General features: G+C 42.3%; 1 protein-coding gene across 1 annotated transcript in view; it reads right to left on the bottom strand.

The window, feature by feature from the left end:
* LOC126190822 (venom dipeptidyl peptidase 4-like) overlaps positions 1-15020 on the bottom strand; it is a 382023-nt gene that overhangs the window by 23607 nt on the left and 343396 nt on the right. Inside the window, exon 14 of the mRNA XM_049931391.1 lies at positions 12605-12765. Coding sequence (XP_049787348.1) covers positions 12605-12765 — 161 coding nt within the window. The remainder of the gene's footprint in view (positions 1-12604; positions 12766-15020) is intronic.

Below are 15020 nucleotides of genomic sequence, written 5' to 3'. Positions count from 1 at the left end.
CAGTATTTAAGAGTAACCTGATTGGTAACAGTAAAAAGTGCCCTCTACCTATAACAATTGTGCATCTGTTATTATTTCGCCGTATATATTATTGGCGAATATTCTTTTTAATAAAACAATTTTTAAAGTAATAACAAATGAATAATCTTTTTAAGTGGACCATGAAACGAAAAATTTTACATTAATTTAAAATTTCTTTATAAAGAAACATAAAATATAATTAAAATGTAGATATCCTTCCGAAAATGTGCGTTTACTCTTCTTTGTTTTTGATTGGTGGTTGAGTGGATTTCCCTACGTCAGAACGTATACAACGCCACGCCGAGTTGTCTTGCGCCGCGCCCAATTCTCCTCGCCGCCAGTACGCTGAGGGCCGTTCCGCTGTAGCTGTTTCTTACTGGGGCGTGCTGTTGCATTCAAGAGTAAGACTAAAACAGGTCTTTAAAAATCTCATAATAATTCCTGTGCATAAAGTCACTTTGCTCATTAAGTAGTAGGCCTACTGACGTAGGGAAATCCACTCAACCACCAATCAAAAACAAAGAAGAGTAAACGCACATTTTCGGAAGGATATCTACATTTTAATTATATTTTATGTTTCTTTATAAAGAAATTTTAAATTAATGTAAAATTTTTCGTTTCATGGTCCACTTAAAAAGATTATTCATTTGTTATTACTTTAAAAATTGTTTTATTAAAAAGAATATTCGCCAATAATATATACGGCGAAATAATAACAGATGCACAATTGTTATAGGTAGAGGGCACTTTTTACTGTTACCAATCAGGTTACTCTTAAATACTGCGATATAATGTTTTAACAGACTGAAATTTACTTATGACAGTGAACTGTGTGTTCTGTACGGACAAGTTACTCTGTAACTACAACATATGGTATGTTGGCATTTTATACATTCCAAAATTTCTTTTTGTAAACTAAGATATTTTTTCACTAACTGTATCTCTCTTATTTTTTTAACATTGTCTAACAGATCTGAAGATGGGCAGCTAGCCCGAAACCGGTAATTGAAAATAAAGAATAGCGATCGAATACTGAAACTCCATATTTTACATTTCACGAGTGTACCGTGAATATCAGGAATCCGGTAAAACATCAAATCTCCAACATCGCTGCGGGCACAAATACATCCTGCAATAACGGGAAGAATATCGCTGTTCCATGTCTTTTCTCACCTTATTGTATATTACACTGAAGAGTCCAAGAAATTGGTACACCCGACTAACATCGTGCAGGGCCCCCGCAACACGACGTGGCATGGACTCGACTAATGTCTGAAGTAGTGGTGGAGGAAACTGACGCCATGAATCCCGCAGGGCTGTCCATAAATCCGTGAGAGTACGAGGGGGTGGAGATCTGTTCTGAACAGCATGTTGCAAGGCATCCCAGATATGCTCAGTAATGTTCATGTCAGGGTAGTATGGTGGCTATCGGAAGTCTTTAAACTCAGAAGCGTGTTCCTGGAGCTACTCTGTAGCAATTCTGGACGTGTGGGGTGTCGCATAGTCCTGCTGGAATTGCCCAAGTCCGTCGGAATGCCCTATGGACATGATGGATGCAAGTGATCAGACAGGATGCTTACGTACGTGTCACCTGTCAGAGTAGTATCTAGACGTATCAGGGGTCCCATATCTCTCCAACTGCACACGCCCCACACCATTACATAGCCTCCGCCAACATGAACAGTCCCCTGCTGACATGCAGGGCCCATGGATTGATGACGTTGTCTCCGTACCCATATACGTTCATGCTCTCGATACAATTTGAAACGAAACTCGTTCGACAAGTCAATATGTTTCCAGTTATCAACACTCCAATGTCCGTGATGACGGGCCAAGACGAGGTGTAAAGCTTTATGTCATGCTGTCATCAATGTACACGAATGGGCCTTGGACTCCGAAAGCCCATATCGATGATGTTTCGTTGAATGGTTCGCACGCTGACACTTGTAGACTGCCCAGCATTGAAACCTGCAGCAATTTGAGGAATGGTTGCACTTCTGTCGCGTTGAACGATTCTTTTCAGTCGTCGTTGGTCCCGTTCTCAGGATCTTTTTCCGGCCGCAGAGATGTCGGAGATTTGATGTTTTACCGGATTCCTGATATTCACGGTACAATCGTGAAATGGTCGTACGAGAATATCCCCATTACCTCGCTCCCTCGGAGATGCTGTGTCGTATCGCTCCCGTATTTAGTCAAAATCCACCATCTCTGTTTATAAGGTTGGTTGAAAGTTGGATTTCAACAGCTTCCTTAATGACACTGTCCCAATAGCTGTACGTGCAAGCCAGAATCTCCGTGTTGTTGTATTCCATAGGATGACCGGTGTCAAGGCAATGTTCTGCATTAGCGGATTTGCTCGGCTGTTGTAAGCGTGTGTGACGCTTATGTTCAATACACCGGTGTCCCACAGTCCTGACTGTCTGACCTGAATTCCATCCACCCGAATATTCAGTTCACTATGGAGGTGGAAACGAATGGAGGCCTTCCCTTCCTTGACGTGTTGGTCACAAGGAAGATTGATGGTAGGTTGGGACAATCTGTTTATGGGAAGCCTACTCAAACTGACTTGTATCTGCGAGCTGATAGTTGTCACCATCCAGCTCAGCGTGAAGGAGTACTTCGTACCCTGGTTCACAGATCCCACGTTATCTCAGACCCTGAAAGTTTGGCAGCTGAACTATCACATCTCGAAGTCACCTTTCGTCAGAATGGTTATAGTGGAAGGCAGATCAAACGTGCGTTGCGCTATCAGCCTTCTGTGCAACGGGAGAGTGACGATAGCAACGAAGTGGCACCTACGTCCACGGCCTTTTTGCGTTACGCAGGAAGCATTTCCAACAGGATTGGCCGTATTTTGCGGAAATATGATGTGAAATTTGTTTTTTGACCACCTTCTAAGATTAAGGCCCTATTGGCGTCCGTAAAAGATGATCTTGGTTTGCGTAAGACTGGTATCTATCGTATTCTTTGCAGTTGTGTCTTGACATATATTGGTAAGACAATCAGGCCAGGGGAAGACCGGTGTATTGAACATAAGCGTAAAAAAAAAAGGTTCAAATGGCTCTGAGCACTATGGGACTTAACATCTATGGTCATCAGTCCCCTAGAACTTAGAACTACTTAAACCTAACTAACCTAAGGATATCACACAACACCCTGTCATCACGAGGGAGAGAAAATCCCTGACCCCGCCGGGAATCGAACCCGGGAACCTGGGCGCGGGAAGCGAGAACGCTACCGCACGACCACGAGGTGCGGACGAATATAAGCTTCACATACGCTTACAACAGCCGAGCAAATCCGCTATTGCATAACATTGCCTTGACACCGGTCATCCTATGGAATACAACACGGAGATTCTGGCTTGCACGTCCAGCTATTGGGATAGTGTCATCAAGGAAGTTGTTGAAATTAAACTATCAAGCAACCTTATAAACAGAGATGGTGGATTTTGTCTGAATGCTGCTCTCTCTCTCTCATCAAAAAAAAAAAAAAAGGACAGAATTAGGGCTACCTCACCTGTTGATTAATAGTCACTGTCGATATTTGTGATGTTGGTTATCTTTGGTTGCGTGTTGACTTTGCAGTTACTTGTTCTGTGTGTGATATCTTCCTTGTTTCTCCTCTGTGAAACGAGGTATTAAATTCCCTTGTACATTGCTTCCTCCTTGCAGTTGTGCCTTGAGAATGGCAGGGTGTGCTCCTGCCGAAATATCGGCGGTTGTCGACGACGTCACCCGGCAGCAAACCAGTAAATTATTTGAACATTCAGTTCGCCGGGAAAAGTTAAGGTCTCACAACCATGAACATGTTTTAAAGCCACTACAGGTTCATATTCAGATGGAGGTGTTACAGGAACATTATCTTGTGGACCAAGTGTAGCTAGATGCAGTGCTGGTGGGTGCACTGCCTTGTGGTATCCACAACAGATTGCTTCTTATAACGTGCATTGTTACGCTATGTACACAAATAAACACAGTACGTAGCTACATTTTGTTTTACACTGGATCACAGCATGTAAACATTCGATGTTTTTACAAAGTATGTAAAACATACTTCGTTTATTTGTGTACATTGCTTAATAGCGCACGTTATAAGAAGCAATCTGATGTGGATACCACAAGGCATTGCACTCGCCAGCACTGCATCTAGCTACACTTGGTCCACAACATAATGTTCCTGTGACACCTCCATCTGATGACGAGCCTGCAGCGGCTCGAAAACATGTTCATGGTTGAATAAATCGTAAACAAGCGTCTCGTTGCATATCTATTACCAGATAAATGCCAAAACAAAACAAAAAGCTTCTCTTTGGGTTTTCCATGGAACCGCCCATGAAATAATGGTGCCTCCATAACTCCCATCAAGCCCACCGAAGACCACATCAAATTCAAAAAGAACCAACCTATTTCCTCTATTTACCCGAGCAGGAGGAAGTGTGTAATATTCATACTTTTGCCCTGTACTGTAGGATAGTGACACTAAGGCGATCCTTCTGATCAGTATAAAAATGGTCCCTAACCCAAAGGCTATCCGAAACACTCGATCCTACATTTTTATCACCAACAGAACTCGAGATATAAGCACCAGAATTTCCCATTTTTATGCGTGGCGCTTAGGAACATACTAGGCAAGTATGTTGTCGCATATCTACCGATTTTGGTATCCTATTCGATTTTAAATGGTTTATGTCCATGATTTACTAGGTTTTCAGCAAAGGCAGGATGGCTATTTTCATACTTCCTGTTTCTTAGGTATTCTTTGTATCTAGTTTTCAGATTTATTCCTGTCATTCCCATATAAATTGCCTTGCAAACGTGACATTCTAGCTGGTATTGACCAGCTCCTTGATATCTGTCTCGTTGTTGTATTGGCACAAAAAACCAAAGAATGGAAAGCCGAAAGTCGGAAGGAATATATAGAATGGCTGTACAAGGAAAAAAATTTTAAAGCAGTGTTACAGAAAAAAATGTCAAATTATTCTCTGTGCACAATTTTAATTGCGGTTTCCTCTTTCATTCATATTCCTCGTTCCATGTTCTCCTCCTATACTTCCTTCTCTTCCTTTCCAACGAATTGAGTTCCAGTCCCCCATTACAATTAAATTTTCGTCTCTCTTGACAGTCTGAGGGAATGTGTGATGAAATAAAGGAAATTATTCAATCTCTCTACTGGGAAGTTAGGAGGTACATAAACTTGTACTACTGTGGTGCATATTTACTCCATGTCTATCTTGGCTATGGTAGTGCATTCATAATGCTGGAGTACACTACGGACATTAATATTTTCTCATTCATTATTAGATCTATCTCTATTTGATTTTGTATACTTTTATTCAAGTGACGAGAAATCCTGTTTTCCTACCACCGGACTTCATCAGTTCCCTCAAAATGTAGCTTCAACGTATCCATTTCCAATTTTATATTGTCTTATCTACTCCCCCGCTTAAGGAAGCTAACATCCCACGCTCTATAACCGCTCTTTCAATTGAGAACAATATTATCAGGCTTATTATCATGTAGGAGAGAGGTGATAGATAACATTTGAAATAAGTAATAGCATTGAAAAAATGTTAATTAAAATTATCGATATATAATCTCTCATCAGAATAACGCTCGCAGCAAAGTAGCGCTTCATGGAAATCAAATAGGGTTTAACGCGGCTGCTTTAGTTTCTAAATTCTACTATATAAACCAGGTGTGGGTATTGTTAGTTCTCTCGTCTTGTTTTCTGCGCTCTGAATAAGTCTGCGTAGCTGTAGCGTGCGATATAGCCGGCATTTCCGTATGATATGTTACGAAATGGATCAGTGCACTTTTGTTAAATTGCAAGAGAACTGACTGTAGTTAATTTATAAGGAACAGACTTTTGTCGTGAAGTCACTAAGAATGTCTGAGGAATTGTATGCGCGAGAAAAAGTAGCGCTCACTATTAAATTCTATTACATGCCGAATAACCGATAATACGATCTGTGGAGTATACGAAGGGACGTTACATTGAATATAAGAATGTGAAAGTAAAGTCGTACGAAGTTTTAATGACTGTGTCGAAGTATAGTACTGGACTATAGTCCTTGCTATATTTTCTTCGAGTGTCAAACTATAAAAATCACGGACATTTTAGTTCCCGTAATTGCTGAGAGTCATTGTAAGATCATCCCTCCTTTTCCCTATATGCAAAACACAATCATTCATGATCATTTAATTATTATTAAATGTTGTTAATAAGAAACTAAAGTGATTTCAACAATTGCGTGTTTATTAGTCAACGATAATCATCTGTATCTCTGGATGACGGAAGGTTCGATTATGAAACATTACGAAGCGTAAATTGTGACTTAGAAGCTGTAACGTTTCATTTCCAAGCGGACAGAAATAATACAAAATCAGAAACAGTCCGGATAAGTAGTATCTCTGTATCTATGGATGACGGAAGGTTCGATTATGAAATATTACGAAGCGTAAATTGTGACTTAAAAGTTGTATAACGTTTCATTTCCAAGCGGACAGAAATAATACAAAATCAGAAACAGTCCGGATAAGTAGTAGTAACGTCGAAAATAGGAAGTTGAAATAATAACTAACATCCAAAGACGCTATTAACTCTCTTGTGTTCGGTAACGCAGCAACAAATGAAGTGCGGTCGACTGCGTAAAAAGTCAACATTAATTATTATTGTGAAGACCCGATATTTAGTCGCCGTTACAGTGAAGATGTATGTGTGTGCTCCATGTGATATGTGGATATAACTGAAAGTCAGGCATATACAGCAGATAACAACTTCAATATCTTACGTCAGAGAAGTCGACGACAGTTGATCGACGAAGGGCGGCTACAACTGGCGCCCAATGCTTGGCTCGGAGAAAAGGTATGAAAACAATTATTACGTAATAATGGTGAAATGTAACTGTTGTGACTGCGTAAAGAACAGTGACTCAAAACTTCTAATTATATGTTTCATATTCTCCACTACGACAACCCACGAAGCACAACGAGGCGCCTACCTCCGGAAACTACAGGACTTCAGAAGCTGTACGGAAGGTAGGAGATAATTGACTTGTGTTACGCGGCTTGGACGTGTATGTGTGAAGACATTTTATTGCTGGTTGAACAGTATCTCATTGTGCTTCCTTTTAATTTTAATTGCGTGGTTAAATGAGGCAAGTCCGTGGCGTAGATACTGTATAAGTAGTTAGAACAATATTTTATTTATTGTGTATTATTATTTTGGTGTTATTCTGAGAGTGTATATTGATAACAATGAAACGTGGTACCATTTAAGATCGAATCTAGATGCAAGTCTAGGGACCATGGTGAGAGAAGATACGAGAGAGGATGAAAACCGTGTGGAAAGTTTAGATGTTAAGAGGGCAGAGGATTCGTTCGAACCTGAAATGTCAAATATGAGTAGAACTAGTTTGGTGATGAGTAATGATCATACCGAAAGTTATAAGGCTGAAACTACAGGTACTTGTGAGGAAAGTAATCCTACCAGTGTGGTCAGCACGCCACCAGGAGATATCAGTATCAATAAGCTGTTTGAATTTCCAGTGAAATCAAATCAGGAACAAACAGAACTAGACAAAAAACGTGATCTTAGAGATAAAGCCTTTAGAGAGAAAATTTTAGAACCAGAGAAACGACGCGAACTTGCGGAAAAAGCTTTTCGGGAGGAGATGTTAGAATTACAGAAACAACGAGATCTTCAAGACCAAGAATTTAAGAATGAGGTATTAAAGATTGTTAACGACCTTGAATCACGTACTAAGAAAAGCGATGAATATTTATCTGCGTGTTATATAAATGAACATTAAGTGTAAATGTTATGATTCTCATCGTCAGTTGTTATGATGACAGGTGGCCAATGCTAAATAGAAACATATATTCCAGGTTTGGCAGTGAAGTCGGTAAGGAGATGGGCGCATAGTCTGTATCTGCAACTACTGAAATAATTAGTAGTCGTTGGTAAAAAATAATATATATTGTACTTAACTTGTGTTACAGGCTTCTTCATACGCTGCACACATATAATTACAAACACATACCTAAGGAGGCGTTACTTATGCCATACTTGACTAAGCGCCTATCAGCTGAAGGCTATGCTACATTCCTAGTTGACGTCCTGAGCAAGAGTTGACGAGAGCTCACTAGATACTTGCCACAAGCCGCGGAGCGGCGCTAGCGGCGTTAGTCGCGACTCGCGGGTCCAGCGATGTCTATTACGGACCGCGGTCGATATCTGCAACCCCTAACACGTGTGGTACCGAACGTTGATACCACAATAAAATCTTCTAATGAAATGGACGAAACATTGCAAACTTCGGTCTCCAAATTAGAGGAAAATGTGAAGCAATAAATAAAGAACAGACTAAAATTGCTGAAAAGATCGATAAAGTAACTAAACAAGTAGAGGTTTTAAAAATCACAGGGCAGGAGTTTATATGATGACTATCTTAGTAAACAGACGATTAAGATAGGGGAGGCTGGTCCCGGCGGAGGTTCGAGTTCTCCCTCGGGCATGGGTGTGTGTGTTTGTCCTCTTTTAATTTAGGTTAAGTAGTGTGTAAGCTTAGGGACTGATGACCTCAGCAGTTAAGTCCCATAAGATTTCACACACTTTTTTTTTAACAAGATAGAGGAGGATTTGTCAGAGCAGTTAGAATCAAAGGGAGAGAAGTTCACACGCAAGTTCAGAATGCTATCGGGAAAGCGACGCGACAGGATAAACCAAATGTTTCACGACGTGAGGAGGTAGACAGCGTGGAACAAATGAAAGCAGAATTCAATCCTATTAGGAGAAAGTTTTATCCGAGTTGCCTATGTGGCAGGAATATGTAACCAATTGTAAGGTGAAGGTTGTCCTAAAAGACAAAACCAATTTGAAATATATCAAGAACCATATTCCAGAAATCAATCGCCGTTAGGAAGTAGCGATGACGCAAATCTTGAAGATCGATATTATGGTCACAAGAGGACTGTTTCATCCTCTAAGGTTGGACACAGTATTTTCAAAGCTAGGCAATTTCAAATATTTTCGAACGACAAAAATTCTATGTACCCAATGGTATTTATAAAAAGTTTCAGAAATGTATTTCTCCGATCTCAAAAGAAACAAGATAAAATACAGTTTATAGTGTCAAAGACCAGTGGAGAAGTTTCATTGTGGGCATCGGAAGCAGCTGAAAGTTGCAAGACCTGCAGAGATTTTGAAGAATTATTCATCGCAAGGCAAACAAGATCTGTTAAGGAATGACCTTCTCAACCTATGCAAGGAATGCGATAGTCCTTGTATGTACACTGATGGCTCTCAGACTACCCGTTGTGTCGGGGGTGCCTTCGTCACTGGCCCGACGATTTTCGATATCAGCTTCCGGAACACTGCTCAGTATTTACAGCAGAGCTCTTCGCCCTGTATCGGGTCATGCAATACATCAGCCAACACTGTATTTTGAATTGTGTCATCTGCTGCGGTTCTCTGAGGTTCTCTGAGTGCCTCTCAGAGTCTCTGTGCGCTGTACACAGTCCATCCCTTAGTGCAACGGGTCCGAGTGAGTTTCCTCTTGCTCATTCTTAACGGAGCTAGTGTGATGTTTATGCGGACCGCTGGTCACATCGGTCTGACGGGAAACAAGGCCGCTGACACTGCTGTCAAGGCTGCAGTCCTCCTAGCTCAGCCCACTAGTTCTTCCATTCCTTCCAATGATGTCTGTGTTGCCGTCTGTCAGCAGGTGGTATCACTTTGTCACCACCACTGATCTTCCCTTCATGGGAACAAGTTCCGGCGAACTGAACCTCTCCCAGCGGCATGGACGACCTATTCTCGGCACTCTGACCGCGAGGAGCTCATTTTAGCTGGGTTTCATATTGGGCACTGTTATTTCAGCTGTCGCCGTTTGTTATGTGGTGATTCCCACCAATTTGTGCTTATTGTCATCAGCCTTTGGCGGTTCGCCATTTCCTGACCGAATGCCCTTTTTTTAACCATTTACATTCTAATGTATGTTTCACATCCGAGTTATCGGCCGTTTTAGCGAACGGCGCGCGGGCTGTCGACCGCGTTTTACTTTTTATCCGCCGTAGTAATATGGCGAAGCACATGTAATCTTTAATTCGCGACCTCGGTTGTCTTTACAGCATACCCGCCAGGGTAGCGGAGCGCGCTAACGTGCTACTTCCTGGACTCGGGTAGGCGCGCCGGACGCGGATCGAATCCGCCCGGCGATTTAACGACGAGGGCCGGTGTGCCGGCCAGCCTGGATGTGGTTTTTAGGCGGTTTTCCACATCCCGCAAGGTGAATACCGGGCTGGTCCCCACGTTCCGCCTCAGTTACATGCGTCGCAGACGTTTGACACATGTTCGCACTTTTTCACGATTTACACTAGATGCGGACAGCTGGGGTACACTGATTCCATCCCTGGGGGCACGGAGTGGCGGCAGCAAGGGCATCCGGCCATCCCTAAAACTAACCTTGCCAAATCCGTTCTAACCACACCGACCCTGCGATCACTGCGGGACTATGGCGTAAGCAAAAGAAAGAAAGAAAAGAAAGTTATCTTTACGGCGTATTTTGTGGACTTTTCTCCAAGGATAAGTCCTTCTTACAAGGGAACCTCCCCATCGCACCCCCCTCAGATTTAGTTATACGTTGGCACAGTGGATAGGCCTTGAAAAGCTGAACACAGCTCAATCGAGACAACAGGAAGAAGTTGTGTGAAACTATGAAAAAAATAAGAAAATATACGAACTGAGTAGTCCACGCGCAAGATAGGCAACATCAAGGATAAGATGAGCTCAAGAGCGCCGTGGTTCCGTGGTTAGCGTGAGTAGCTGCGGAACGAGAGGTTCTTGGTTCAAGTCTTCCCTCAAGTGAAAAGTTTATTTTCTTTATTTTCGCAAAGTTATGATCTGTCCGTTCGCTCAGTGACGTCTCTGTTCACTGTAATAAGTTTAGTCTCTGTGTTTTGCGACCGCACCGCAAAACCGTGCGATTAGTAGACGAAAGGACGTACCTCTCCAATGGGAACCGAAAACATTTGATCGCAAGGTCATAGGTCAACCGATTCCTCCACAGAAAAACACGGCTGATATATTCTATACAACACTGGTGACGGCATGTGCGTCACATGACAGGATAATGTTGTCGACCCACCTAACTTGTACACTTGGCGAATGGGTAAAAAGATTCTTCTACCTTGCCCGATTTAGATTTTCTTGTGGATGTGATTATCACTCCCAAAAAAGTGATGAAAACATAAGAGTCTGTCACATAAACTGCAACAAATGAAAGCAACAGTTTCACACTCGCACAGTTTTCCCTGTGCTCTGTCAAAACATATGTTTTTAACGTTTTCAAATTTTTCCTTGTGTAGACCGTCAAATGCTGCATATGTCCAAGCAAATCTGAACATGTCCTGGAATTTTGGAGAGCGAAGTTGAATATATAAAAAATTAAACTTTTTACTCGAGAGAAGACTTGAACCAAGGACTTCTCGTTCCGCAGCTGCTCACGCTAACCACGGGACCACGGCGCTGATGCGCTGACAGTATCCTTGATGTTGCATATCTTACGCATGGACTACTCAGTTTGTATATTTTCTTATTTTTTTCATAGTTCTACATAACTTCTTCCTGTTTTCTGGATTGATCTGTGTTCAGTTTTTCACGGTCTATCCACTGTGCCAACTTATAACTAAATCTGAGGGGGGTGCGATGGGGAGGTTCCCTTGTTAGTTCTTCTTTTGACATGGTCGCGTATGACCTTAGTTGTTTTTTCACCCTAAACCAGAACAAAACAAATCTATGAGGGCGACAGCTGTTACAATTATTTCAGTGCGGATGCACATTACGTCTGATTTCAACAATAAAACTCTACGAGAAAGTCTGCATTCCCATATGGATAAATGTGTTATTAGGCCGCAATTTCTCCGTTGTTGTGAACAACACCAATAAACACCAACTTTGCAAAAACTTCTGTCGGACCAGGATGCACTTGGAGGGAAGCAAGGTAAAGCCGATAAAAATTCATCAGATTATGGGAGTTGGTTTTAATAGATGTTTCAGCAAACGAGATGTCACTTTTGCGAACAAGACGGCCGTTTCTAAAAAGAGCGCTCTACATTTTTATAAAACAAAAATGTTGGGCTAGACCTGATGCGGTCAGTGGTTTATTGAAACGAAATTTTAAGCCATACGCATTACACTGTGAATAACTATTGTCCAAAAAGTGTTGTCTAAGAAAAGCACCAGTCGGCGATTAGTCGTGCTTGTCAGGGCATTGGTGTACGGGTATTTAGCATGCTAAGCTCTCTGCTTGTAGGGATTCACCTGAGTGTATACTGTTGCTGCCTGCATTCCCTGCTTCCACGGCATTAAAATATCGGTGCTGCCTGCTGCCTGGCCAGGTATGTAGTTGGCTTTACCGAGTAAGACACGGTGGCCGTGGCCAGAGGCGAGGCTTCCGCTGTACTCGCCAGTGCGTATCAGAGAGGCGTGAGCTTCTGCATACTCACCAGTGAGTATCAGAGAGGCGTGAGCTTCTGCATACTCACCAGTATCAGAGAGGCGTGTGCTATGCAGTACTCACCAGTGTATATCCAGCTGATGACGGGCGCCACAGAGACGCCGCACTTGAAGATATTCTTGTCGTCCCGGGCCAGGACCATGGCCGCAGTGTAGCCGCCGTAGCTCCAGCCCCAAACGCCAATGCGTGAGCGGTCGATGAAAGGGTACTTCTGCAGCAGCTTCCTGCGCGACAAAAGTGGAATGTTAGTCGGCAACGTGTTTGACCCACCCTGTATGGAGGTCAGTACGCCCTCGGTGGACGTACACTCATATGATGACATGTGTCAATACGTCAGGAACATTGTCGAACATGAAACATCCTGGCAGATTAAAACTGTGTGTCAGACCGAGACTCAAACTCGGGACCATTGCTTTTCGCGGGCAAGTGCTTTACCATCTGAGCTACCCAAGCACGACTCACGTCCCGTCCTCACCGCTTTACTTCTGCCAGTATCTCGTCTCCTACCTTCCAAACTGGAAACATCCCCCAGGCTGTGGCTAAGCCCTGTCTCTGTAATATCCTTTCTTCCAGGAGTGCTAGTTCTGCAAGGTTCGCAGAAGAGCTTCTGTGAAGTTTTGAAGGTAGGAGACGATAACTGGCAGAAATAAAGCTGTGAGGACGGGGCGGGTAGCTCAGATGGTAGAGCACTTGCCCGCGGAAGGTAAAGATCCCTAGTTCGAGTCTCGGTCTGGCACACAGTTTTAATCTGCTAGGAGCTTTCATATCAGCGCACACTCCGCTGCAGAGTGAAAATCTTATTCTGGATCGTCGAACATGATCGTTTTGATGGTGCAGGTGTTATGGTGTGGGAAGACTTAATGTTGCATTGGCGTACTGACCTCCGAACCTTAGAACACGGTACACTCACCGGTCATCGTTACTGACTCTGTACACCTTCCCCATGTGCCTCTTTCCAGGATTGCATTCGGTCCTAACTTTACTTTTATGGGTGACAATTCGCGACTGCATCGGACAGCGCGGGTGGAGGAGCCTTGGAACGATCGGATATTCAGCGAATGGACTGACCTATCCGTTCCCCTGACATATTACTCATCGAGTACGTATGGGATGCGTTGGGGAGACACACTGCAGCACATCCACATGCATCAACGGACATCCAGCAGTTGTAAATCACGCAGGTGGAGGTGTAACGCCGGAAATGCATATCCTTCTATTTCCATCTGTTGTACTATAGATTTTTCCTTGTTTTGTTACCTCAAGATATGACATTTCTGTCTCTTTATATATTGTAATTGTATATATTTATGCATTTATGCATTTTCGTAACTATAATTACAGCAACTTAGCGTGAACATTTGTTGCTCATTGTCCCAATTGCATTACCAAGCAGGGTCCCTTCCTTTTCCGGAATGAACCCGAGTGTCGTTGAAATTCAAACGCCAGCATTAAAGTAATATAGCTAATTCGTTTCCACTGCTTTAATTTCAAAGTTTAGTTAAGGCATTCATAGGTGGCTACAATATTTAGATTACACAAGCACAAATTAAGAGTGCGAGTTTTGTTACCGTATTTTAGCTTACCTGTGACTACAGCTCAGCTTGGTACGTACTAAATTTTACTAATGTCAATTGTTCAGAATCATTTAATTCAAGTTCAAAGTTAAATCTCTTCTTTCTACATTGCGTAGATTCAAGTAGCTTTTGAAATGATTGTTGAGGTAGTCCAAGACTAACCGTGTTTTACTGAATTTCGATGTGCTTCAGAAAGAAAGCTCACTATTAATTTCAGTCACTAAATTAACTTTCGATTTTCCGGTTTTATTAATTCTTTTGTTAAATTAAGTCAGGGTGTAGCGAAATTTATTACTTCTGACAAACTTTCAGTTTTCACACTACACGTGTCAACCTTCAGTTGCCACGCTTCTAGTGCTAATTATATGTGTAATAATCTTTCTTTTTCAGTTACTATAGTAATTGTCCTTAGGACTGGCGACCGTAATTTCCCCCAAATCTCAAATACCTAATTACCGCTAGTTAATTGTTAACATAACGGCTGCACATTTACTTTCTTTATTAACTTTACCCCTTTTCAAAATTAATTTCCACCAGTTTCATTTGCATTTTTCCTTTCATTTAGATGTAACCCTTTCCTCCCTCTTTACCGACAGGTTAACTTCGGTGACGATTGCTTTTCCAAAATTCCCATTAGGTACACGCGGTTTCATTTTTCACTGTCATTAAGGTCGATAAGTGAGGGGGAGGTTACAGAGGGATGGGATGCCCTGCCACCACCAACCTTGTGGTCAGCATGAGGGCCCATTGCAGAGCATGTATTACCGTGCGTAGTGATCACACACTCTATTAAGAACCGTGTCCCGCCTTTTTAACGTACGGGCGACCAGCACCAATAGCTGTGACATCCGTGAAATTTGAAAAAAAGTGTCATTTCTGTTCGTCTCACCGTGTATTTCATTCCG

The sequence above is a fragment of the Schistocerca cancellata genome, chromosome 6 (genome assembly GCF_023864275.1).
Source record: "Schistocerca cancellata isolate TAMUIC-IGC-003103 chromosome 6, iqSchCanc2.1, whole genome shotgun sequence".
NCBI lineage: Eukaryota > Metazoa > Arthropoda > Insecta > Orthoptera > Acrididae > Schistocerca > Schistocerca cancellata.
Note: the sequence above shows the minus strand (reverse complement) of the source record. Positions and strands in the feature narration are given on the sequence as shown.